The 25,299-nt window shown below is 58.8% G+C and overlaps 3 protein-coding genes across 5 annotated transcripts in view; all 3 read left to right on the top strand.

The window, feature by feature from the left end:
- The window catches only part of LOC109295561 (actin filament-associated protein 1-like), a 16,123-nt gene extending 6,761 nt beyond the window's left edge, over positions 1-9,362 (top strand). For 2 of the 3 annotated variants that reach the window (XM_019514486.1, XM_019514488.1), the window contains exons 3-16: positions 151-203; positions 2,325-2,424; positions 2,670-2,887; positions 3,244-3,423; positions 3,912-4,007; positions 4,453-4,552; positions 4,860-5,071; positions 5,635-5,771; positions 6,082-6,202; positions 6,340-6,445; positions 6,623-6,772; positions 6,921-7,081; positions 7,369-7,479; positions 8,535-9,362. In XM_019514486.1, the coding sequence (XP_019370031.1) occupies positions 151-203; positions 2,325-2,424; positions 2,670-2,887; positions 3,244-3,423; positions 3,912-4,007; positions 4,453-4,552; positions 4,860-5,071; positions 5,635-5,771; positions 6,082-6,202; positions 6,340-6,445; positions 6,623-6,772; positions 6,921-7,081; positions 7,369-7,479; positions 8,535-8,561 (1,772 nt within the window). In that variant the 3' untranslated portion in view covers positions 8,562-9,362. The remainder of the gene's footprint in view (positions 1-150; positions 204-2,324; positions 2,425-2,669; positions 2,888-3,243; positions 3,424-3,911; positions 4,008-4,452; positions 4,553-4,859; positions 5,072-5,634; positions 5,772-6,081; positions 6,203-6,339; positions 6,446-6,622; positions 6,773-6,920; positions 7,082-7,368; positions 7,480-8,534) is intronic. The other variant, XM_019514487.1, reaches the window with a different exon arrangement.
- Positions 9,363-12,391: 3,029 nt separating this feature from the next.
- Positions 12,392-14,723, top strand: NUDT18 (nudix hydrolase 18). The gene is made up of 4 exons (XM_019514485.1): positions 12,392-12,585; positions 12,972-13,185; positions 13,472-14,084; positions 14,374-14,723. The coding sequence occupies exons 1-3, from the start codon at positions 12,445-12,447 to the stop codon at positions 14,074-14,076; spliced, it is 960 nt and encodes a 319-aa protein (XP_019370030.1). The 5' UTR covers positions 12,392-12,444; the 3' UTR covers positions 14,077-14,084; positions 14,374-14,723.
- Positions 14,724-18,500: 3,777 nt separating this feature from the next.
- PROSC (proline synthetase cotranscribed homolog (bacterial)) lies at positions 18,501-25,275 on the top strand. The gene is made up of 8 exons (XM_019514484.1): positions 18,501-18,597; positions 18,732-18,839; positions 19,144-19,179; positions 19,738-19,813; positions 20,314-20,448; positions 21,736-21,878; positions 22,886-22,984; positions 23,542-25,275. The coding sequence occupies exons 1-8, from the start codon at positions 18,517-18,519 to the stop codon at positions 23,677-23,679; spliced, it is 816 nt and encodes a 271-aa protein (XP_019370029.1). The 5' UTR covers positions 18,501-18,516; the 3' UTR covers positions 23,680-25,275.
- Positions 25,276-25,299: the final 24 nt, after the last annotated feature.

Raw genomic sequence — 25,299 nt, 5'->3', positions numbered from 1 at the left:
GCACTGGGTAGACTGGACCCAGCCCTGGGAGAGGGGAGCTCAGCAGCACCCAGCACTTGGGGTGCCCCTAGGTCCTCCTGCTGCTGCTAGAGCCCAGGGTCAGTGGAAGTGATGTGAACGCTCCTCCTCACGCCCTGCTTTCCCCTGCAGGATCCAGCTCCCCAGACCCGCCCCCTGCGGACACCCAGCACGCGCCTGGCGGGGTAAGCAGCCACACGAGAGCAGGAGCAGGGTGGAGATCGCAGCTTTTTCCTCCTGCCCAGGACATGCAGCCCTGCCCACCACCCAGCTTCAGCAGCAGGCACCGCGTTGCCCCTGAAGCTCCCCAGTGCCTCTGCTTCCAGGATGCCGGTCCCGGCGGCATAGCCAGCCAGCTGGGGCGTGGGAGAGGGAGAGGGCGCTGTGGCCTGTCCCTGGTGGTCCCTGGTGGCAGGCAGAGCAGAGCAGAGCCAGGAGCATGGGGAGCCCCAGGCCTGGCCGGGAATGTTCCCACGCCGCCTGCCAGGGCCTGCTGTGCACATGTCATTCCTCGGCACGGCCCTGAGGGCTGAGCGCGGTCCCCAGCCTGACCCTAGTTCTCCGGGGGGTGGGAAGGGGGCTGTGGAGCAGACCATTTGCCTCTGAAACGGCATCACCGAAAGGGAGGACACAGCTGCCCCCATGACTCCGCAGGCCAGTGCATTGCCCTGCATCTGTAGCCCCTCCCCAGGCATCAGTGGTGCAACTCCAGATAGACACTGGAATCCACCCCAGGGCCTCGGGCAGCACCACCTTGTGCCCCCTTGGCAGGCTTCCTGGGCGCTGCTCCTCCCAGCATCCCACAGAGGGATGAATGGACTGGGAGCTGCCCAGAGAGGCCTTGAGCACCCTATGCCAGGTGGGCTATAGTTGGGGAGAAGGGAGGCAGATTTCCTTGCGTGCCACAGGCAGTGCATTGCTGCAGCAGAGAGCACGCTCGCCAGGTAGAGCGCGGTCCCAGGCCGGGGGAAGGCCGTGCTTACCCAGCACGTGCTTCTGTCCCCACGCCATGCAAACGGTGCTCCCTGCCCCCAGCTCGGCCGCCTCCGCTAGCAGCAGCCCTGAAGCTGAGTAGCTGCCCTGTTTTCCAGGCTTGTCTTAATGTCAGTGTCCGGGCTGCACATACCACAGCAGTGACAGCGCTGGGCACATAGCCAGCCTGGCTTCCAGCCCCCGGAGTGACCAGTGCCTCTCATTTCCAAAGCTTTAGTAGCCCCTGCCCTGTTTCTGGAGCAATCAGACAAGCGCAATGAGTTCGTCGGTAGCCAGCTGCCCTTGCAATCGGCACGGAGCTCACCAGAGTACAGCCAAGTGACCCGGGGGACGCAGGGTGAAATGCCAGGTGCTGATAGGGTTCAGCCCGGCGTTGGTGACTACAGAAGCAATAGGCAACAGCTTCGGCCTGGCATTTTGTTTTGCAGTGAAGTGAACTGTGCACTTGTCTGGTATGCACAGAGGAGGAGTAGCCCTACGGCATGGTGGCAGGGGCTCCTGTTGCATTGGATAGGGGGTATCAGATTGACCGCAGCTGGGGTCTGCAATGTTACAGAGCGCAGGGGGTGACCTGCCTCGCTGGCGGCAGGGAAGGGGCACATGCTGCATAAAGCACAAATAGTGCCCCGGCGGGCTGCATGCCCTGTGCAGCCCAGCATGGAGAGGCTGGCATGTTGCGCTGCATTCAGCATGACACCCTGCCTCCCCAGTTGTGGTGTGTCAGGGTGACGGCTGCCATGTGGTGCCAGCTGCAGGACACTGCCATGTGGACTCATGGGCACAGGGGCTGGCAGGAGCTGTTGAGCTCCACTATAGCAGCAGCCCCTGCCAGGAGATGGGGCAAAGGGTTGCCTCTGCACAGAGCCATGCAGATGTGGGCCCTCAGGGAGGGGGCTGCAGTGGGTGGACACAGCCCTTGGGGACAGGGTTTGGCCATAAAGAGGGCAGCTGCCGGTGGCAGGTTGCTGATAGGCTCAGGAGCGGTTCATTTGGTAGCCAGAAGCAGAGCAGGTTGTTGAGCTTACTAGAGGCCATTTTAGGGGCACTGCAGGCACTAGGGGAGCGGGAACCCAAACCATGGGCATCAAAGCCTTTCTGGTCTCGGTCTCCTCCAGATGCCAGCCTGGGAATTGGCAACACGCTGGGGGCAGGACCAGGCTGCTCCATGCTGGGGAGAGCCCTGCCCTGCCCACTGCAGACTACTGTCAATGGGCCTGGATTGGTGCAGGGCAAGGAGAGGGTGTCTGCCCTGCAAGCCTGCAGAGTGGGCACCTGCCCGACATCGCTGCACTGATTCTCTCTTCTCCCCCTAGGTGAACACAGCTGGCGTCCTGCCCTATCTTCAGAGCCTGCCCACGGATGACTCCTACGAGGAGGCAGAGCCCATCAGCCCTGGGGAAAACCTCAGCTCAGGTAAGCAGCTCCCTTCCACCTGCTCTCTCGGGGTGCCATGGGGAGCACAGGCGCTGCCGCGCTGCAGGCACGCCAGCTGCAGCACCTCTCTGCCTCCCACGTGGGCTGCACGGGCATGGCCCTTGGTGCATCGGGACTCAGCCGGCTCCTCAGCTGGGCACGGCTCCCAAATCCCACCTTCCTGGCACCGAGCGCACTGCACTGACCACCCCCCGGCTCCAACCTCCTCCCTTTGCTCTCCACAGCGGGCGGCGCAGACACGGACAGCAGCCACTATGAGTCGTACGGGGAGGATGAGGACTGCATGAAAGACCGGGCGCATTACATCCAGTGGCCGCCCACTGCCAGCCTCGGGGAGGCCCCTACCCGCCCCGAGGCCCAGCTCTGCGGCTTCCTCTGGAGGAAGCGGTGGCTCGGGCAGTGGGCCAAGCAGCTCTTCATCATCCGGGAGCACGCGCTGCTGGTGAGCACCAGGCAGGGGCAGGCAGAGGCAGGGCTGCCCTGGGGACAGGCCCGTGCCCTCAGGACCAGCCGGCGCCAGGGGAGTGACGCGGGCTGTGCGGGGAGAACAGAGGCAGGGATCAAAGTGGGGGAAGGAGGCGCAGGAAGAGCAGGTAGATGCATGAATGGAAGGAGCACCAATGTTCAGCTCGCCCCCGCATCCCGCCAGACCCTGCTCCCCACCACCTACCCATCCTGCCCTGCACACAGACCCTGCCCGCGTCCCTAAGTCCCCGACTCCCCCATGCAAGGTTGTGTCTGCTAGGCCAGGCCCCAAGCTCTCCCGGCCCCACGTGACCCTTTCCCCGTGCCCCACAGTGCTACAAGTGTGCCAAGGACATGCAGCCGGTGCTGGAGCTGGATCTGCGGGGCTGCCGTGTCACCTACAAGGCCAAGCGCAGCAAGAAGATGCAGCACGAGCTGAAGGTGACAGGGGCATCTGCCGAGACGGTGGTCATCGGCTTCCAGAGCCGCCAACAGGCTGAGGACTGGAGGAAGGTTTGGAGGTGTCGCAGCCTGGCCGAGCTCTGCATGGAGGGGCCGAGGGGTGGGGAGGACGGGAACCAGCTTCTGGATGGAGCCAGCTTGCGGGCAAACATCAGGTGGGGCTAGGTGCCCACGCAGGGGCTAGCATGGGCCCCTCTAATCCTCTCCCCCATTGCCGTCCTGCCCCTGGCACTGCCTGCTCCCGGCTCTGGGTGAGGCTGGGCACTGTCCCAAAAGGACCCCTTTGCCCCTCACTCCAGCCCTGTCTCCTCAGCTGGAGCCAGGCAGCTACATGGCTTCACGGCTCCCCGTCCTGGTCAAGGCAGGTGCTGATGACCGCTGTCCCTGGACCTGCGTGGCTGCCCATCCCTCTCACCTGATGTATTTGCTGCAGCTCAGGGGCCCCCGCCCTCCCAAAGCACCCTCTCTGCCTCGGATAGGACTCATCCCGGGACCCAGGAGGGCAGGCAGAGGCTGTAATGTTGCCCCTTCCTTGGCAGGTGATCGAAGAGGTGAGCAGCAACCCCCTGAGCGGGCTGTCTGCACACAGCTCCCCCGTGTCCCCTGGCACCGAGCAGGGCAGGGGCTTGCGCAGGGTGAGTAGGGGCCGCGCGACCCGGACGGTAGGGCACATAGGTGCCTAACCTGCCCACCAAGGCACAACAGGGAAACTGAGGCACATGAGGAAGCAACATGGACTAGGTCACCCGTAGACCTGCCCTGTCGTACTGGGACTACAACCCCCGGGTCCTGGCCCCGCTTCCCGAGCCCACTGGCTAGCTCCTCACTTGCCCAGCAGGCTGCAGAGCCAGCTGTCCTCTAGCCCCAGGAGCCAGCGGCCTGGCAGCAGCTGGGCTCAGCAGGGGAGCCCTTGCTTTGCTGCTGGTGGGGGCACTGCCACCGAGACAGCCTGGACCGTGCCGGGGCATCCTGCCACCCTGCGGCACGGAGCCGTGCGCACCCCTGCCCATCAGCTGCTCCCCTTAGCCCCTTGCTACGCAGCACTGCTGAGCCTGGCTCCTGTCTGCCTTCGCCTCCTAGGCGCCCAGCCCCCCGCAAGCCTCTGCTTCCCACCAGCACGGCTCTGCGACCAGCCCCACGGCAGCTGGCAGCGTCCCAGCCGGAGAGCAGAAGGAAGGAGGTGCAGAAAGGCCCAGCGGTCACTTCAGCCAGCCCGGTGGTGGGACCTGGAGCTGGCTGGGCAGGGCTGGCTGGGAATGGTGGGGGAGCTGCAGGTGGGATTGAGGGACACTGCAGAGCCCAGGGGTAGACTGGGCAGAGCTGGGAAGGGTGCTGGGGCCACTGGCAGAGCCAGTGGGGGATGCCAGGGACTGTGGTAGCCGGGTGCAGAGCTAGGCAGGGCAGGGCTCCCCTGAGCCCCTTTCCCCTGCCCCTGCATGGCGGGGCCGTGCTCAGCAGCTGACACAAGGCCTGGCCCTGTCCTGCAGGTTTCCTGGAGGTGCTGCTGCATGGGCAGCGGCAGAAGCTGTGGTGCACAGTGGAGCAGGGCGCCCTGCAGATGCTCCAAGACCCCAGCTGCCCCGAGAGCCTGGCGGGCACCGTGCTGCTGGCAGGCTGCGTGGTGACCTCGGGGGCTGATGTGGGACAGCCCCTTCTCATCCACCTGGCTCAACACGGCCGAGAGGTCGCCGTCCTGGAGGTGCGCTCTGCGGCCGCGTCCCCAGAGCTGTGGTGTGGGGAGCTGGGGAGGTGGCTGCCCCTGCCTGGCTCTGCCCCTCTGTGCCAGGAGCCTCCTGGGCCCAGCGTGCAGGCCAGGCAGCAGGAGCCTGGGAGCCTGCCCCGCTGCAGGGAGAGCTGGGGACGCCCAGCCCAGCTCACAGCTGTACCGCAAAGGCCTGCTATGCCTGGGCACAGCAAGGCAGGGGAAATGGGGCAGGTTGGGGAGCTGACATTGCCCCTATGGCTCACCCTGTGCCTTCGTCCAAGACCCAAGGTCCTAGAGGGGTCAAGGGACAGGGTTTGCACTGAAACCTTGTTGGCCTCAGCAGCAGATCGAACCCCAGAGTCAGGGGGGGACACAGATCTACTTGTCCCTCTGCGCGATGCCCTCTTCTGCATAGCTCTGGACTGAGTGGCCCCGTGCCCCGAGAGAGGAGCAGGGGGCAGGGGTGTGCCAGCTGATGCCAGGGCCATATCCAGGGCCCAAGTGTGGTGGTTGCAGCCCGAGTGAGACAGCTGAGCCTTGCCCTTTCTCTGCTGCAGGCCTGCTCAGAGGAGGACAGGGATGCCTGGCTAGAGATCCTGCAGGGCACGGGGGGAGCAGAGCCTGCCTCTACATATGAAAGGAGCAGCATAGAAACTACCAGCCTTGGAGACGCCCCCAGCTCCCCGGCTGTGGGGTAAGGAGAACCATGACCCTGTGCTTCTGGGACCTACGGGGTCTTCCCTTCTGCTTGGGTCCGGGGCTGCCCATAGATGCCTCTGCTGGGACAGAGGCAGGGGACCGATGCCTGCCCTAGGCTCCTCTCCCCAGTGCCTGCTCAAAGCGCTGGCAGGGATCACCGTACTGGAAGCCGCCCTTACTGGTACTGCGCAGCCCTGCAGCGGGGCGGCGATCGGTGCCTGCCAGGCCCTGCTCCTTTCGGTTGCACGTCCAGGGCACTGAGCAGAGCAGAAGAGTCATGGGCTCCCTCTCCGCTCTGCGCACAGGGGGCTGCTGCTGCGGAGGTTCCCGACACCCAATGCCTACATGGACGACCCCTTTGGGCAGCTCCTGCCAGCGCCAGCCCCAGACCCACTGTACTCCAATGCTGATATCCTGCACCAGCTGGTAACCTTTGCCTTCCTGGGCATTTTTCCTGGACTCACTGCAGCTTTGGGGGCAGCCATGGACCTGGGCTTGGGGCGACCCCTGCTCTCCTGCCCCTCCATCGTGCCTGCAGGCCTCTCACCAGGGTCTCTTTGCAGCAGCAGAGCCTGGACAGAGCCGCCCAGGGACAGCCAAAGAGGCCCCTGTCTGCTGTTCCCGACAGCGCCTACAGCAACGCAGCGAGCAGGGCTCTGGAGATGGCAGGTGAGTGTTGCCCCTCCCTTCGCCCCAGCACAGTTCACCATCGAGCCTGTCTGGGTGCCTCTTTCTGCCTGGCACTAAGGGGCTGTGCCGTCCATCTCTGTGCCCAGCACCCTGGGAGCAGTCTTGCCCATGGGTCGCTTGGTATCACAGCCTTTCTCCTTTGCTGTGCCCTGGCAGCCACTCCCCACGCCGGCCTGAGCAACTCTCCAAGTGAGCAGCGGGCAGAGGTGGCCCCCAGGATGAAGAGCCAGGAGTTCCCCCAGTCCCAGCAGACGCTGGTGCCGTCAGAGAGGAAGGGCCCGCGGGACGGGTTGGATTTCCTAATCGGTATGATACCCACGCCGTTCCCTGGGCCCCGTGACTCGGGGGATGTGGGACAGGGCATGGCACTCATCCACTCGATGGGACCAGGAAGCCGTGCAGGCTCACACCGCCCAGGGATCTTGCAGTGCCCCATCTGCTTGTCTCCTTGCAGGCAAGAGAGCCTTCCCCAAGCTGGAGGAGAAGGTGGGCCAGCTGGAGCGAGCCTGTCGGATGAAAACCAGGCTGAAAGCTGGCTCGGAGATGAACCTGTTGGCCATCGGCAAGTCTCTGAAGGGCCACATAGCCACCGCCACCTGCTCAGCAGGCTCGGAGGTAAGGGCTGGGGGGGACCGTGGTGGCGTGGCACAGCTACAATGTGGGAGGAGCAGGTTTGTGAAAGGGAGCAATGGCACGCGGAAGGGGCGCTGCATGGTTCAGCACACACCTGTCTGCAGGCCTCCGTCTAGGGGAGAGGTCTGCACTCAGGCAGGGTTGGAAGGTGCAGGACATCTGTGCTCCCAACCCTGGGAGGAGAAGGGGGCCCACCCGTTGCAGCCGGGTTGGGGAGAATTGGGAGAGAAGCGTCTCCCTCAGCCTTGCCATTCTCCTTTCACAAACAGGGCTCCTTCCTGACGCCCCTCCTGAAGCGCACGTCCTCTGCCAAGGGCACCCTGAAGCGGGCACCGTCCGTCGTCATCATTGAGAAGGGGAAGGTGCTTCAAAAGAGAAAGGTACAGTATCGTCCCACTCCGGGGGTCGTGCTCCAGGCGGGAGAGGCTTGATGGATGCTGGCCATTGTCAGGGGTTGCTTGGGCTAAGTCCTAGACCCCTAACTGGAGCTGAGCATCCATCTACAGCCAGCCACTTACCTGACCAGTAGTGCCCTCCCTCTGCTGCCCGGGGCCGGCTGGCTTTGAACTTGTGTGCCTTCTCTTTTCCTAGTCCAGTGATCCTCAGCCATGGTGTTGCAGCACCCTGTTACACCCTCAGGTCCTTTCAAGGGTGCCACTATACAGTGTTAGCACCGTTGGACGTGCAAATATGATTCACAAGCTAAACCCTGAGATTTAACCTTAATGTTAAACCATTTTGTCCTGCCGTGATCTTTGTTGAGTTCCTTGCAATGGAAGAATTGCTCTAGTATTTTTCTGCAGGGAGAAGGTGAGTGAAAAGTAAGAGCTAGTGTTTTCTGAGTGTGGAAAGGTTGGGAAGCACTTTACTAGTCTTTTGGAGTGCGGTGGCAGAAGAGTTCACCCGCTGAGAGCGATAACAAGATCTGTTCAATCAGGCCTTGCTCTGGACTCATGCCAAAGGCAAAAAGGTTGAGCATCTAATGTCTTCCCTGGGTGACACAAGCAGGATAACACCTGAACTGGAACCATGCTGTCATGGGCCAGTGGAAGGGGGCAAAGGCACCTGTGGGCAGAGTTAAGTGTGTTTGAGCCCATTAACTGCGCATTTCCCATTTCTTTGAAATGTAACTTGAACTTGGACTCTATGGGCTCTCGTTGCTTGCTTTGGGGAGAACTGCAAGTGCCATGTAGGGCTGCCTGCCCTCCCATCACAGCAACTGAAATCTAACCTAGTTTTTATCAGGAAATGCCATAAAGCATGGAAAAGGTTGCACTAGAAAAACAGATGAGCTCATTGCCCAGCTGCTCTCCATTCTTGGGCCATGGACAGCTGCTCCTCTTGCCAGAAACATACCCCATGGTGCAGGATGGAGCTGGGGATCTCCTTCCTGACCCCACCCATGGGCAATAATCACTCTGTTTGCTTCTTTCAGGAATGGGAGATGAAGTCTGCCATGTAGCTGGCTCCTGTGGCCGCACGCGTGCCCCTGCTCATAGGACACCTTGCTGTGTACATACATATCAGTCCAGGCATCTCTCTGCCATTCCCGCTGCGTGTGGATCACGCTGGATGGATTTTATACCTGTTTTCATTACACACTGTGGTGACCGCTGTGAATGACGACGCCTTTCTGTTTGGAAACCGGCTGTGGGTTTTTATCTCTGGTCTGCAGTGGCCCTAAAACTGGGCAGGCCAGGGCTGCGCTGGGGAAGACACGTAGGCCCTTCTGAACATCCTGGGCCTTGACTTTTCATGGCAGCAGATCCATCTGGGATCATGTCCCAGTGGGCGGCTCTCCTCCAGCTTGCATTTCCCCGAGCCTCCAGATGTGCTGGAGATGCTGGAGACGCAGGCTTTTCCCTGCATTAAGGGGAACCTACTGTGGCTTAAGACGGCACCAGCTGGAGCCCAAGGAGGCAGCCCTCTCTCATGCCTCCTTATACATGGGGGGAAAGCTTCAGCACTGGAGTCCAGAGACACTGTTAGACCCTAAGGGACATGGCGCTGCTTAGGAGAGGCTCTGAGCTGTTTGGCTCTGAGTCCTCTGAAGTCTCTTACAAGGTGCCCCTGCTTCTCATTCATCTCACGGGGCCTAGTGCTCAAAGATAACAGACAGCCCAGCTTTGAGCCCAGTAGAGCTGTATCTAGGTGGCATGATACAGATCTCAGCTGGCACCTTGCCCGCTGTGCAGCTGGGCAAGGCGAGCGGCCAAGTGGGGATGCTGGCTACGTCCCCAGAGGTCTAAAGGATGGGGGAGGATCCGTGTTCAGTCGCTCTTGGGGCTCAAAAGTGACCGGAGGCTCTGCTTGGAGTAGATGCATTCATTTCTTTGCAGGAATCCAGCTCACGTCCCGGTGACACTCACTTTCCACCTTCTCCAGTTGCAGACTCAAGCCCTGGGAATCCAGTGATCTAACCCAGTTAACATGACAGCAGCCGCAGCTTCTCCGCTTGAGCATGGGGCAGGCAAATGGGGACATGAGAGCTGTCCTGTGCCGCCTCAAGGGAGTGACCCCCCTTCTTCCCTTGCACCCCGGGCATTGACCTGCAAAAATAAGCTTGAGAGGCGGGTTTGAACTGAATGCTTTCCCAGGCTTGAGCGCTCAGGTGCCGGGTGAATCACCAAGGGTTTCAGTGCCAGGTCTTAGCTCCTAGTCAGGGAATGAGGGTTTGCCTTCCCTTGCACTATTGAGCTTAGCAGGGCTGTGTCAGCATTTGAACCTGGGATCCTTCAAGGTTGAAAGCCTGAGCCTTTGCACCCTGAGCGCCGGGCTCCATAGCTGGGGTTGTAACAGGCCTGCAGGGAGGGAGACCTGGGTGCAGAGTGAAAGCGGTGCTCTCCGCCTGCGTCAAGCCAGTCGTTGCAAGAGCAGGATGTAAGCACCTGGCGCTCTCTGGGAGCGAAACCAATTGCACCAGCTCCTTGTGCAGCGCGCTTTGGTCACCGTGCGGGGAACGGGTGCTTGTTTAGAAGCACTGCTCCTGCTGGGCTGGTGTTTGAATGGGAGAAAGGTGTTTTCCCATGAATGTAAAAAAACTTGCTTCTGCCCAGTTGCAGCTGGAGACAAAGGTGTCAGTGTCCCCAAGACAGTCCTTTCTGTAACTTGTCACCCAGAGCAATTCAGGGGGGCAATGGGGGCATGTTTATGTGTGTGTGTGTTTCAATTTCTACAAATTATGCTGTCAAATAAACATATTTTTGCTTTTTTTTTTTAACCCTGTCAATCTTGTGATGTGGAAGAGGGGGGTTTCTAAGTCTCCTTCCTGCCTCCCCTGGGTAGGGGTACAGGAAGCCACGTGCGGGGGTGCCTGGGATGGGGTGGTGCTGGTGCCACCAAGAATAGGAGTGTGGGCTGAGCCCCCGTGTTCTCCCTGGGGCAGCACGACTGTTGAGCATGGGGAAGGCTGCAATGGCAGCTGTGTAGCTGAAACCACCCCCCCAGGCAATAATGTGTTTGGTGGGGCAGGAGTGAAACTGGAGCAGCAGGTAAGTTTTAAAAAATGCTTGTGCTCCCTAGGCTGAGACCCTGGGCTTAACTATAGGGGAATGCTAGATCTACATTGCCCAAAAATACCACTGCGTGCACTTCAGCCTTAAACACAAACACGTAAAGCCATCCGAAAGACGCAGGGGTGGCATCTCTACCACATCTCCAGGGACGCTCTAAAAAAGCATCCAAAATGCTTGATGTGCTCTGCGGAGCCCAATAAGGGAAACCCTTGTAAGGAAGCCCTGGACTAAGCATTAACTAGCGACAGGAGGCAGCATCATGATAGCAGAACAACACTGGCCTAGTGTTGGATCAGTATTTCTCTCGCTGGAGCCTAAAGTTCAGCTCAAACATCTGTGTTTAGGCATTTAAATAAAGTCGACAGGACTGAAGGATTGACAGAGGTGCGTCTAACACTAATTGGCAAGCATGCTCCCCTTACACCCACAGCAGATAATGGGGCAAAACGAACTCCAGACCCGACAGTGGCCTGTTGGTTCCCTTGTTATGGACACAGTGAGGTGCATAAGCCGCATCAGCTCCTGCTGTCTTTCAGCCCTGCCACCTCCCTGGTCACTCGGTGCTGCTCTGTTTAGCTGCCACATGGCTTTGTGTGCACCATGGCTGAGTGGGTGCAGGGGTCAGGGGTGCATTTCGTTCAGGCTTTCTACAGTCAGTGCCAGGACTGGTGCAATCAAGCTACAGGAGAGAGCAGACCCCGCAGGGCAGGAGGGCAAGGAGGTATGTGACGGGCAGGCCAGTGTGGGCACCCTCCAGCTGCTGTCCGGTGCTGTGTGGATGCCAGCTCCCCATGGGGAAAAGCAATCAGGCTGATGAGGGCCCCCGCAGAGGCTGGCACCAGGAGCCTCTCTGCAGGCTGCTGTGAGCAGAGGGGTGGTGGGTCCCACTCGCACCATGCTCCGGCTGCAGCGATGCCAGGACAGTCACCGGATGCCCCCCAGGAGAGAAGGAGACAGGTCGTGGTGGCTGGGGGTTGCAGCTCCTGACCCCAAAGGGAGGAGCTATGAGGAGTGTCCTGATAAGAGCCCTCAAGCCTTGCACCTAGCACTGCCCCTGTACCCCTTCAGATGCCCCTGGGCACCTGGCACTGCTCCTATTAACCCCTGGGATGCCCCAGAGCCACTGGCACTGCCCCCATTAACCCTTAAGATGCTGCAGGACCACTAGCACTGCCCCTATGACCTCTTGAGATGCCCCCGGGGCCCCTGGCACTGCCCCTATTAACCCCTGAGATGCCCCAGGGCTACCGTCACTGCCCCTATGTCCCCCCCCGGAGTGCTGCCAAGGACACTGGGGACATCTCAAGGGGTCATGGGGCAGTGCTAGTGGTCCTGCAGCATCTTAAGGGTTAATAGATGCAGTGCCAGTGGCTCTGGGGCATCCCAGGGGTTAAGTGCCTCTTAACCACTGGCCCTGTCCCACATTTGCTCCCCCCGCAGCAGTTCTGCCCCTATGAACCCCTGAGATGCCACAGGACCACTGGCACCACCCTCCCCAGTTGAGGATCCCCACTCTTGGGTGTGGGGTGGCGGCCCCTTTAAGAAACATCTGCAGTCACTGAGGTCTGAATGAAAATGGGGCTGGCCAATGGGAGGCGAGCGAGGCATCGCAGCCAGCCAATGGGAGCAGGGCGCGGCGGTCTCTTCCGCAGTGCGGGGGGGAGGAGTCTGCTCCAGCTGGGGTGAGTGTGGTGGGAGGGGGCTGCTGCCTGCAGGGGCAGGGGCAGGATCAGGACCAAGGGCAGGGGCAAGACCAGGGGCAGGGGGTGCACGGGCATTTCAAGCGTGCCCCCTTCGCCAGCCCTGCTGCCCTCCCAGGCCGAGGCTGGCATGGAGGAGCTGGACGCGGTGCTGGCCGGGCGGGGATGGGACGTGCAGGAGAGGTACGACGCCGTGCCAGAGTCGGCTCAGCCCGTGCGGCTGCGGAGGAACGCCTGCTACGTCGTGCTGGCGCTCCTCTTCAACGACCAGGTGAGGCGGCGTCTGCAGGCGGGCAGGGGCAGAGGATGCGCGCGCTGCCGGCGCACGGCGGGGTGAGCCCGCGCGGAGCAGACGGTGCGGCGCTCCCACCTCCCCTCCCAGCGGGGGCTGCTGCAAATCCACGCCCCAGGCCTGCCATGCGCTCGTCTTGTTGGCGTCTGAAAAGAAGCGAGACTGGAGATGAGAGACATGGCAGCTGGCACCTCTGGGGCTGGGGAGCAGCCGTCACCGAGAGCGCCGTGGGCAGGTGCCTCCAGGCGGGCAGGTGGGGTCGGCTGACTCAAGCCGCCCATTCAGGGCGGGGAGACGCTGATCCCTCGAATCGCCCTGGTCCCAATATGCCTTGCCCATGACGTGAGATTCTTCCTCCCTCCCAGGGCGAGGTGCTGATGATGCAGGAAGCCAAGGCCGAGTGCCACGGGATGTGGTACCTGCCCGCCGGGAGGATGGAGCCCAACGAGACCATTGTGGAGGCCATGAGGAGGGAGGTGAAAGAGGAGACGGGGCTGGAGTGTGACCCCCTCACCCTGCTGGCAGTGGAGGAGAGGGGCCCTGCCTGGATCCGCTTTGTCTTCCTTGCTGAGCCGACCGGTGAGTCCCCTTGCCCTGGACGGGAGGGTCACAGTACTGCGCCAGCGGGAGGTGGTCAAGAAGCTGCGAGCTGGCATAGCAGTGCCTGCAAGGCTGGAAGAGCCGGGGGAAGCAGGGAAAAAGGGGCCGAGGGCTTCTGAGCAGGGGAGGGCTCCGTCTGGGCTGCGGCCTTGGCCCTGGCGTATGTGGCAGGGAGGATAGGGCTATGCTAAAAGTGCCCCCCCGCCCAGCTGCACAGGGCCCCGAGCGCAGCACCGTCAGAGCCTGTTCCTACCCCCTCATCCAGGCGGGAGCCTGAAGACGCTGCAGGAAGCGGACGCGGAGTCTCTGCAAGCCCGGTGGTGGGACCGCGAGTCTCCCACCCTGCCCTTGCGTGCGCCCGACATCCTGCCCCTTCTGGACCTGGCTGCGCGGTACCGAACCCGCCCGTCTCATCCACCCACCTTGCCGGCGGAAATGCCCTGCACCCGGATCTGCCAACGGCTCCTGGCGGCCTTCACCAACAGCACCGGGGACTTGTGGGTGCTGATGAGCACAGCCGGGGCCCTGCACCTGCCGGTGATGGCCTGCGGCACGACCCCCTCCGAAATGCGCCGGGGCCTGCGGGCGTCAGCAGCCCGACTGCTCCGCGAGTGCATATTGCTGGGCCCGGTGACAGTGGCAGCCCAGGGGCTCCTAGGCCTGCAGCACCTGGGCAAGGAGGCAGGGAAGGCTGACGGCGTCTGCTTCAATGTGCTGCTGATGGTGGGGCACGGCGACCAGAGCGCCCAGGGTACCCCACCGGAGCTGCGTGACGAGAGCTTCCAGTGGTGGCGGGTGACGGAGGGACCTCTCAGGAGCACGATTTTGCAGCGCCTCAGCTCTGTGGCTGTTGTTGCTCTCTGCAGCTGATGGCAAGGGTGAGCTGTGCTTGGGAAAGCCTCCCAGCATGAGCCCGATCCTCAGATCGTTGCTGCTGGGGAGCCGGGGATCCCGGCTTGTGCAGCAACTTGGGGGCAGAGCCGGGATACAGCACAGGGGCTCCCGCTGCCCAGGCGGGAGGGTGAAGCCTATTGGGAGGCCAGGGTGACTGGTGCCAGCAGAAAGCCCAGCAGAGCCTGGACTAAGGCCCCATCCATGAGGTGGGGGCTGACCCTGCCCCGCGGGGCTGAGCCGGTGTTTGAACGCTGCCTCGCCCTTCTCCCCCAGGTTTGGCTGAAGCTCAGAGCCCGCACCGTGCAGTGCTCACCTGGAAAGAAAGACGTCTGGGCCACCGCAGCAGGGAGGACCCGTGGCTTTCCCGTGGGGCACGTCCTCGCCAGTCACCACCCACAAAAGCTTCCCTGCCCCGTGCCACGAGGAGTGGGTGCTTCTCGTGTGTGGCGCAGAGGGAGCAGGGGCTGCCATCTGCCTGTGCCACCCCCGAGGGGCTGGACCTGACGGGACCGTGCTGGAGGACCGCGTGCTTCTCTAGGCTGGCTCTGGGGTCTCAAGAGCTGCCCCAAGCATCCATGTCTTGGCTAGAGCGTGCGAATAAAAAGGAGCACTTGGGAAAATTTTAGAGGTTACTCCTACATGCTGGCTAAAGAGGCCCCTGGCTGGGTGGCTGGCCTGGGGGGCAAACTGACCCCGTCCCGTGTCCCGTCTTGTTGCTGCCTGGGTGGCTGGTTTGGTGCAGAATTATGGTCAGGGTGGCATCTGAGAGGTTTTCTGGCATCTAATTGCATTGGACTAACTCTCCGGGGTCTCACGCACTGTTCAGGGCTTCCCGAGCTGGCTGGCTGGGGAACAATTGGGCTCTCAGGTTGATGGATAAGCTTGGTGTAGCATTACTTCCTTGCTGGCTGAATGGGGCCTCGGGCAGCTGTCAAAGCTGGTGTTTGAGGTTGGGGAAGAAGGAGCCCATGAGCAAGGATGCGTTGTGTTGCCCTTTGCTGGCTTGGGGGCTGCCTCTGGGTCTGGGATGTCTCCTTTGGGTTCAAGCAGAAGGTGGGCAGGGTGTGTTAAAGAGGTTTCGACTTTCTTATATCTTTTTCCCAACCCTGTCAATCATGGGACCGTATACCTGGTTGACCGGGGCAGGAGCATGGGGCTGTTGGACTAGCTTTTCCCTTTGGCTTTGAGAGAGGCTGATGAGGCTGTACCTGCTTGCCAGCTGCTCTGATGGTATTTGTGTTCCTCTAATGAATGGGGGTCGTTACTCAGAGAAGGGGGGAGAGCACCCAGCTTGTGGGGCTACTACAAGCCGAGGGAAGGGCAAGTGAAATGGACTTTGTCCCTTTCATATATGTAACCCGGTGTCTGCAAGGCAAAGGGTCTGGCAACCTGTGGGGAGTTATGGCAAGCCCTGGCAACGTAGTTTTAGAAACAGGCCAAGAAGCTGCGTGGGAGGGCTTAGATCCTGCCTCAAGCAAGGAGCTGGATTTAATGGCCTCCAGGTGTCCGATTCAGCCACGCTTTTCTGTGCCGGTCACGCTTCCTCGGCTCTGCCTTCCTCAACAAGCAGGGAGTTGAAGGCTGCTACCTGAAGCCAGGCAGCAACACAAGGTAGCTGTATGGGAGGTCAAGCACTAGTCCCTTGAGAGGCGCTTCCCCCTTCTTCAGGCCCGCACGAGTCGGAGACCGTACTGGAATTGCCTGGCCTGCCCGCCCTTCGTGTCCTGACTCCACATCCACATAGGTCAACCTAAATTGCCCCATTAGTGCCACGCATGAATGGGAGAAGGAGATTCCCGCTGTCCCTCCCTGCTCTCTAGGGGGATGAGCTTGGTTCAGACGCTTGGTGTATGTGCTTGGCTGAGGGGCCTGTGGGGCGAAGCTACCAGCTCTTGGATTGCAAATGCATGCCTCTAAGTCTCTTCCTTCCCACATGTAATGGTATCACAGCATCATGGACACTCATACGTACCAGAGCAGCTCCCTTGCTGCGATCTACTGAAAGTCAGCCCTTGACACAAGCTTTTGTCTCTGCTCCCCACTCCTTGCCCCTCGGGCACCAGGCGAGCCCCTGTTCCTTCCTACGGCAGGTTCACCCTGGGTCTGTGCAGCAAAATGTCCAGGTCCTGCACAGGCACCAGGCCCTTCCCCTTGCATGCCTATGCGGGGTCGGTCTGGGGGAAACACTTCTAAGTCATGCGTGGGCACCGAGTCCCCTGTCTTTCATCGCTGGGGGAGGACGACGTGCGGTCTGGGGGGAGCTATTGATTCAGCCCTTTGCGGTCACTGGGTGTCAAAGTGTCAGGGGCCCGGCCCAGCCTGAAGCACCAGTGCTTAGGAGAGGCCGAGTGATCCCTGCACTGCTGTGGCTGTCTGCACTTTCCTTCTCACTTCATGGACCCCCACATGCCCAGGGGCTGAGCTGAGCTGAGCTGAGCAGAGCACCCAAGGGAGCTCCCTGGTGCTGCCAACCTGAATGCACCAGCCCCATCTGATCCCTGTGCCTTGCTTGGATGTGCGGAGGAGTCCCTAAGGACAGCTGGCTTTTATTTCTTTTCATTGCATTGCTGTTTTTCCCGCAGCTGGTCCAGCAGGGCACGGGGTGGCGGGCAGGGAAGGAGGGGGAGTTGGGATGGGTCCAGCCCCAGAGCAGCGCACCTCCAGCTCCGATGGAGCAGGGCCCAGGTAAGAAGCTGCAGATGGCAAAACCGTGTGGGGCACAAGTGCAGCCCCCTTCACAGCAGGCTGGTGGGGGCTGGCTCCAGGGAGGCTCCCGCTAGCAGCGAGCAGGGGCTGGGAAGTACTCGGCTGTTTTCCTGCCAGGCCCTGGGCTGAGTGGGGCTGAGCTGGGCTCTGGGCAGTAGCCCCCAGCCCTACAGGAAGGCACCCTGGAGCCTGGCTGAAGATTGTCACGAGAGTATGAAGTGGCCAGGCACAGCCTGGCAGCCCAGCAGTGAAAGGGGCCCCGGGACCCAACAGAGGAGGCAACCCCACGAACCCATGAAGGCCCACAGGGAAGTGTCACATGCAGGGGCTGGCAGCACGGGGCATCCAGGGCACCAGGAAGCAAACACGAGGGCAGGTCGGGGCAGGCAAGAGCACCACTACCGGTTGCCTGCCTTCCCCCCTCCTCGGTCAGGGTCATCACTCGGGTTGGTTCCTGGAGGCGACCACAGCAGCATGGTGTAAACACCGGGGGCAGTCCACAGATATTTTCCTTGTTTTGGCTTCTTTAGTCTTGGTACACCGGTGGTTTCCCCTGTGCAAGGGCGGGGAACAAAACCTTGGGCTTAGCACGCGGGGAAATGCAATTTCTCAAATGACTTCCTTTGCAATCCTGGCTTCCCACCGGCATGGCAAGGCCTACACGTCTGTCAGGTCACCCTCAGGGTTTGCTAGGGGATAGCAAAGGACTCTCTGGCTCCCCCACCCCAGACACTTCCACTGTCCGTGGAAGACTGTATTTAAAGCAAGGTGTGGAGACATGCTCATGCTCAATGATGGCCTATGAGTCACCGTGACTGGGGGCAGGATGGAGGATGCAGCGAATGCCCGGCAGAGCTCGGCGACCCGGAGCTCCGGCCTGCAGCCGTCTTCCCGGGCATGAGCCTGGGCATGGGGGCAGCTTTTGTTCTGCTTCCCGACGTGGCGATCCTCTTGAGAGCAGACAGGCCTGCCGGTTTGCAATGGCAGGACCTTGCCACAGCAGTGGCTGCCGGTCCACGCGCGGGTGTCGGCTTCAGGAAGCACCCGTCGGTGGCTGTAGGAGTTTCTGGGGCGCAGGCGGGCCCGCTCAGCTTCAGTCGCTGTCCCTGGGGCCTGGTTGGGAACACGCCTGGCAGGGGTGCATGTGGGGGGTGACCTGGGGGCCTGATGTGGCCTGGCACCAGGGTGCAAGTCCCGGCCCCTCCCAGCTGTGCTCTGCACATCTGCCTCCTGGACAGCACCCCAGGGCCCAGAAAAGCCCCAAGGGAGAGAGGACCAAAACGCTGCTCAGTGCTGCCCCCCTGTGGCTGAACTGGGGCACTGCAGCCCGGAGGGTAACGGAGGCACGGTGCCCGGTGCTGCCCCCCTGTGGCTGAACTTGCAATTAGCTGCTGAAGCAGCCGGGACTCAAGCCATTGACCTTCCCAAGATGGCCGCCGCTAGGAGTCCCGTGGCAGGGTGCTGTCCCGCCTCTGGTGGCTACGCCATTGGCTCCCCGAGAAAGGCCCGACTCGAGTGGCGGAAGCTCCCGCGCACAGCCCTTCCCAGCATGGCCGCCGCCGGGCGCCCAATGGCGGGCGTCCACCCGCCCCCTTAGGCCCTGCCCCTGCGCACTCATTGGTTCCCGGGGCGCAGCGGCGCCCAGCGATTGGCTGGACGGGGGGAGGAGTGTGGCGGAAGCTGGGCGGGGCGAGCGAGGCTGGAGCGGGCATGGCCGCCGGCGCCGGGCTGGGTCCCGCGCTGCGGGCGGTCACAGAGCGCCTGCAGCAGGCCGTGGCAAGGCGGCCGCAGGTGCGCGCGGGGCCGGGAGCCATGGCCATGGCCATGGCCAGGACCAGGGAGTCGGGGCATGACCATGGGGGGTGGGTTGGCCATGACCGTGGGGGGCCCCGTGACCATGACCACGACCACGACCTCCCCCGCAGGGCCTCCCCGCCGTGCAGCCGCGCCTCGTGGCCGTCAGCAAGACCAAGCCGGCGGAGATGGTGATCGAGGCCTACAACCACGGCCAGCGCAGCTTCGGGGAGAACTACGTGAGCGCCCCCCTGCCCCGGCGGGCCCCTCCCCGGGCCGGCGCTGGGGCCACCAGCTCCGGGAGCAGTTCGCTCGTGGATGAGCTGGCCGGGAGCTGGGGGGACCGGGAGCTCCATGGGCCTTGGAGCAAGGGCCCCAGAGCCCCCCGTCCACCGGTTGCTTGCGTGGGCTGAGCACATCCCCCCGGCGCAGGGCGCAGGCGGCGGTGCATGAGCGCCACCCCAGGGACGCTGGTTGCGGAGGGGGGAGCGGGAGCCAGGCCCTGGTGCTGCTCTCACGAGAGGCTGGTTTGTCTTCCCTCAGGTGCAGGAGCTGCTAGAGAAGGCCTCGGACTCCAGGGTAAGTGCTGGCTTCTCCCTCCCTGTTTCTGTACCTTGCCCTGCTCTGACAGCCGGTCAGCAGGCTGCTCGCTGAGCGCGGGTCTTCAGCGGAGGAGTGATTCGTGCTGGAACGAACCTCTTCTTGCAGACAGACGCTGAGGTCGCCCCTGGGTTATCCCTGCTGCTTCTGCCTCTGGCAGGCCCTATTAGCAGTTCGGCATCAAAGCCAGTGGGGGAATGGGAGCGCAAATGGTACCTGCTACAGGAGACGCAAGTCTCGGGGTGTGAGGGAGGAGGGTGAGCGTCTGCTCCGGGCCTTTACAATCCCGTGTTTGTAACGCGCCTTCCCTCCTTGGCCCCGTTGCAGTGTTCCCCTCGCTCTGTCCATCCCACCCCCAAGAAGTGCCGAGTGGGAACTAAGTTGGCTACACGGCAGATACGTTCCTGCCATCCTTTGTGGTTCAAATGGTGGCTTGAGGGAACTGGCTCTTTTCTTAGACAAACCAAGCAGCAAATGCTTCCTGGGCGGGGAGGAGACTGTCGTCGTTCCTGGCTAACTCTTCCTCTCTGTTCTCAGATTCTGTCCTTGTGTCCAGAGATTAAATGGCATTTTATAGGGCACCTGCAGAAACAGAACGTCAACAAATTGATTGGTAAGCTTCGTGCATACGGCCTTCAGAGCACAAGGTTTTCCAGTGTTAAAACAAGTGCAGCGGATGCTATGAGCGCATTAGTACTGTTAAGAGAATACAGCCGGCCCTGGGGAAAGGGGACTCAGCAAAACGCTTCTGGCAGTATGGGGCATCTGCAGCTTTAAGGCTGTGCATGACATTGAAATCTTGCTTTTTTTCCCCCCCTCTCCCTGCACTTTGGCATCTTGCATTTCTGCTCCACTGGGGCAGTTCGTTGTAATGAAGCAGCAGCCACTTGGCTTTTTTCTCAACATACTGTACAATGCCAGCCACTCCTCAGAGCCCTATTTAATGGGGAGCACACTGAGGTTAGGAGGCTGTAGCCTACCAGAACCAGGGTTGGGACGTGGAAGAGGTCTCCTGTGAGCTCACCAGCTAGTGCCAGAAGGGAAGGGCACGTCCAGGCACAGTTGTTATGCGCTTGTGCCAAAAGAAGTGTCCTTATTGCCTTCTCTCCTCAGCTGTCCCCAATCTGTTCATGCTGGAAACAGTTGACTCGATGAAACTAGCAGACAGAGTGAACAACTCGTGGCAAAAGAAAGGGTTTGCACACAGGCTAAAAGTCATGGTGCAAGTTAACACCAGTGGAGAAGACAGTAAGTGCCTGGACACCGGGGCTGGCTGATGCCATGGGGTTAGGGTGATGTGGGGCTGAATGCTTGGCCTGGGATAGACTGGCTTGTGTGTTAAGGAGACCCTCTAATATAGAGCTGAAATTCAGCTTTGTCTTGGTGTTTTGAAAGCAAGGCAGAGGAGTGTGTCTTGCCAATCTGAATAGCCTAGTTACAGCTATGTTAATGATAATTCAGGGGTTGAGTTAAATGCTTGAGGAGGAACAGGGGTTTGGCTTCCTGTGCTGGCCTCATAACAGTTTATTCTGTTCCTGGGGTTGTCCTGGCTCCAGCCATCCAAGAAACAAGGTACTTTGTTTCGAGCACTATCAAAACCCGTGAAGCCACGAGGGCAGCTGAGTTGGCCCAGTCAAAATAGAGCCACTGTCTAGAGCAGGGGTGGGCAATTATGTTGGGCAGAAGGCCGCTTACTGAGTTTCGGCAAGCCATCAAGGGCCGCGTGACAGGCAGCCCAGGGCAGATTTAATTAATTTTCTAAATTTTTTAGGGGCCCCGTGGGCCGGATAGAATGGCCTGGCGGGCCGCATCCGGCCCCCGGGCCGCGTTTTGCACACCCCTGGTCTAGAGAGACGGGAACACGTGTTGGGTCATGTCTTGACTTAGAAGTGTTGTCAGTGCCAGTGTGGCACTTGGGATGTAGATGCCTCCTTGCCCAACACCCAGGGCAGAAAAGCCCTGGCTTTCACTGGTGTAACCTGTCCTATCCATTTTGGTACAAGTTTGAGTTGGCCCCTTGGGGGCTTTGCAATTATAGTAACACTGGCAAAACTGCAGTGTGAATAGATATCTATCTAGTTGTTAGTCTATCTGGAATTACAGAAGCCAGCAGAAAAACTAAGTTAAGCAGAAATGTTACCATTTTCAAACTCATTTTTCTTTAAACGTAAGCAGGTCTTGTGATGTGGACCTTCTAGGCACTGCTTCATTAGCTCTGGGGAGCAGCGGGGATTGTCTGGCCTAAGTGCCTTGTGCCAAGGGAGAGACTCAAGTGACCTGGTGCTCTGAACATGCCAGAGCACTTGGCTTGCAGCTACCCAGCCACCTCATGCTCCACAGCAGTTGTACAGCCATAGAGTCGTATAGTCTGACATATGGCTGCAGGCCTATGAAATCTTAGGGAGGTCAGAGAAGGGGCTGAGCTGAAACAAAAGGAGAAGCCTTCTCTGTGGCCCGGATAAGGGCGGTGTCTATAGCCAAAGCCAGCTGTGTGTGTGTGCCATCTCACACCTGGGTGTGTGCCTTCTTTCTAAGGTAAGCATGGCCTTCCACCTGGAGAGACTGTGCCAACTGTGGAGCATGTCATCAAGAAGTGCCCAGGCCTGGAATTCGTGGGTCTGATGACAATTGGCAGCATTGGGCATGACCTCAACAAGGGACCCAATCCTGACTTCCAGGTATGGCTTACTGTGAGCAGTCCTATGGCCAGTTCTCAGATTCACTGGAAGTCTGGCAGGCACCACTGACTGGGGCAGGGATTTGGCCCTTGATGCACTGATCCAAACGATTGCTTGTAAGAAATAGAGGTAAATACGTACAATCTGTTTTAAAGCAGCCAAGGGAAACTTCAGCTATTAAGAATCAAACTGCTTGGGATTACTGTGTCTTCAGAGTGCATGGTGAATTGGTTGCTGTTGCCTCTGTGATGGGTAAAGGATCTTCTTCCCATTCTATAAAGCAAGGGACCTAAAGGTGCTTATTGCTTCTGAGGGCACTGGTATCTGCGGAGTTTGGCATAAGAGTTTAGAGATTTCTCTCTCCCAGTCTGGTGTTGCCTGGCCTTGTGATGTCAGTTTGCAGCAAATGTTTGCAGTCGAGGTACGCGGCCCTGGGCTCGGTCTTTGGGAATGCTGGTACACCATCCTAGAGGTGCAAATGTTTTAGGCTTTTAGTGACAACTGTAGGTGCCTGATTCACTAGTACAGAGGGCTTGTAAGTCGCACCTTGTCACAGGGCTTCTGTGTGATTCCCTCCTGTCTTCTGGAGTTTGTAGCTAAGAAATACACAGCAAGCCATCCTGCCAAGCCTGATGCGGTTCTGCCTCCTGGTGACCTTTCAGCCACGGGTTTCCTCTGCCTGAGGCTTGGTTAGTATAAGGCTGCCAACCCCTCCTTTGACCCAGCTGGCCTGTCATACTGATGTGACCCTCATTTGAGAGGGTATATAGCCTTGTGGATCTGTGCATTGTCTGTAGTGTGTCTTGTAGAAGAAGACGGATGTAACCCCCCCAAAACCATTAGGTAACTTAGAACAAACAAAAGCCCTTGAGCAAGGACCATGCAAGAAAGGAAGGAAAACTGCGGAAGGAAACTTCAGAGAAGCAAAAAGAGAAGGCTCCGTGAAAACGGGTCAGCATAGCTATCGTGCAGCCTCCAATCTGCCCTTCTTGCCTTTCTTCTGCCAGGTGCTGCTGTCGTTGCGACAGGAAGTGTGTGAGAAGCTAAATATCTCCATTGAAAAAGTTGAGTTGAGCATGGGAATGTCCACAGATTTCCAGCATGCGGTAAGTCTGGGGTCTTCTGGCCTCATCAGATCTACGATGGCATTCATCCCAGGCACACTGCCCTCACCTGTCTATGAGGGGGATGGCGATCAAGCAGCCAGGCTTTGTACACCTGTACCATAGTCCTGTATTGAGATTTGGCCCTAAATTGACCTTATGGTTGCTTTTAATGTCTCATCTTGCTACCTTGTTTGCCACAGCTGGTACAAAACCAAGGATTGCATTAGGGCTTCTGAGTCCTGGATCTGTAAAGGACACAGCTGTTATCTGTTTCGGGTATGTTTATAGCTACTAGCATTGCAGTCTGAACATCAGACACCTAAAAGCAGCTACCTCGCCTGTCCCAGTGGTGGGCACCTTCATGCTGAGTATTGCTGTAGTAAATGATTAGAGGGGTTCTTGAAAAAATCCAACGGGGGTGAGCAGGTGTATGGGGAAGGACGTTTTTCATAGCCCATACCTGAGCTGTGTTACTGACTATGCTAACAGCCCATGGGAGGGGCAGTGTTGCGCTGAATGGTGTCTGAGGACTGTGTTCTTCTCTCTCCTCGATACAGATTGAGGTTGGATCTACCAATGTCCGGATTGGAAGCACGATTTTTGGGGAGCGAGACTACTCCAAGAAACCAGCCAAGGACTCGGCCCTTGCTGAAGCTAAAAATAAAATGGAGACCTTGGCTGTGCAGGATCATTAAGTGGAAAGAAACAATGATCTTGAGCAGTGGACAGTTCCTGGGACACTTAACTATGCACTTTGACCTCCCTCTGTGTTGACAGCTTGTCATGCTGGTGAGAGATCCCTGGTAATAGAACAGAGGTTGTAAAGGCCTCCTAATTGTAACAATTTATTGTGTCTTCAGTAGAAACTGGATTTTTACCAGCAAGTAACCAGAAAATTTGTGATTGCAAAGTGACTTTAGTATCGTAGCTACTTCAGGCTCATTAACAACACTGACTTCTGAATATATCAGATAAGCTGCTGATTCACAGCAGTGAGGTATAATCAGCAAGGCACATCTCCTGCGGAATTTGTGATTTTTCTGTTTCTAATATCAGGAGTGGTTCACCACACTGACCACTGTGTTTGCTTTCGGCAAGCATTTAACTTTGTCAGAGGCCTCTCTAAATAGGTCTTCACCTTGGATAAGAAGTTACGCAGCTCCGTAGCTGCCACATATGTAGATTGAACCTACTTTGTGGAGACATCCCTGACTCTAGCCATAGTGAGTGAGGCTGAGGAGAGTACATCCCCTCTGATTAGAGGGGGCGTAATGAATGGCTGAGGATGGTTAAGGAGCACAGGTGCTAGTGTATGTTAATAGCACGATGTTTTTGACACGCAGATGGAAAGGATGAGCCTCTTGTCTAGTGGGGAAGATGACGTTTGTCCTCCCTTGGCTGACATTTGCTAATTTTGATCCTTGGCGACACATCTCTGTCTTTCAGGATGCTTTCAAGCCTTTGCTTCTTTCCCCCAGTGCAGTGTTTATTGTGAGTTACTTGCAAGCTGCCCAGTAATTCTTGGTTAGAGCAGGGGCCAGAATTGGACTCCCCACCCTGCCTTCAACTTGCCCTGTGACCCTGGGCAAATGTTCTAACCACTGGTGCCTCAGTTGTCCCATCTGTAAAATGAGGGTATTGCTGACCTACCTCACATGGAGGGGACTGTGAGGCTTGCTTGTGAAGTCCTGGAAGCCCTCAGAAGAAAGTGGGTGCAGAGATTGCAGTCTTTTCCCATTGTATCCAGACACTACTACATGCAACTTTTTTTTTTTTTTTTATTCTCACTGATGCCAGCACCTAATTGTTTTTAAATTGGCCCTGGGCTCTGCTACTTCTGAAATGGCGGAGGAGGCAGCTTTCCCTTCAAAGCAGCTGTTTCCTTGAGGCTTGACTACAAATGGATGTCCCTCGTTCAGCACACTTGCACTGACAGAGTTTACAGCAGTTCTGTTTTTTAACTCGCAGTCCAACAGTCTACTTCAGGTCCTTGTCTGCAGCTAGGATGAGGAGACGCCAGTCGCCAGTATAAATATGCTTCTGCTCTCCAGGCTTCTGTCTGCGTGCGCATGTCTGGTTCAATCTAGCCATGGGTTTTGTCTTCTGAATGTAACTGAAAAAAGCAAGCTCTTTAAACCAACTTATCATGCTACCTAGTTTTTAAAATGAAGCGTGATCTGAGCCGCTGTAGTCGGAGCTGCGTAGTATGGTGTTTCATAGTACATTAATAAGTGGTGAATTTGAATGCCATCTGTGCCAACTCCAGAGCTCTATTAAAGATGTTATTTTTACGTTACAGTGTTGTGAATGATTGA

The sequence above is a fragment of the Gavialis gangeticus genome, unplaced genomic scaffold (assembly GCF_001723915.1).
Source record: "Gavialis gangeticus isolate Ggan-Ray unplaced genomic scaffold, GavGan_comp1, whole genome shotgun sequence".
Classification (NCBI taxonomy): Eukaryota; Metazoa; Chordata; order Crocodylia; family Gavialidae; genus Gavialis; species Gavialis gangeticus.
This window is presented reverse-complemented; position numbering and strand designations above follow the sequence as displayed.

Bases quoted from the DNA above. Each gene is read 5' to 3' on its own strand.
- NUDT18 (XM_019514485.1), top strand. From the start codon at position 12,445: ATGGAGGAGCTGGACGCGGTGCTGGCCGGGCGGGGATGGGACGTGCAG. The intron at 12,586-12,971 runs GTGAGGCGGCGT...CCTCCCTCCCAG, and splicing joins CGCTCCTCTTCAACGACCAG to GGCGAGGTGCTGATGATGCA. The intron at 13,186-13,471 runs GTGAGTCCCCTT...CCCCTCATCCAG, and splicing joins CTTCCTTGCTGAGCCGACCG to GCGGGAGCCTGAAGACGCTG.
- PROSC (XM_019514484.1), top strand. From the start codon at position 18,517: ATGGCCGCCGGCGCCGGGCTGGGTCCCGCGCTGCGGGCGGTCACAGAG. The intron at 18,840-19,143 runs GTGAGCGCCCCC...GTCTTCCCTCAG, and splicing joins GCAGCTTCGGGGAGAACTAC to GTGCAGGAGCTGCTAGAGAA. The intron at 22,985-23,541 runs GTAAGTCTGGGG...TCCTCGATACAG, and splicing joins CCACAGATTTCCAGCATGCG to ATTGAGGTTGGATCTACCAA.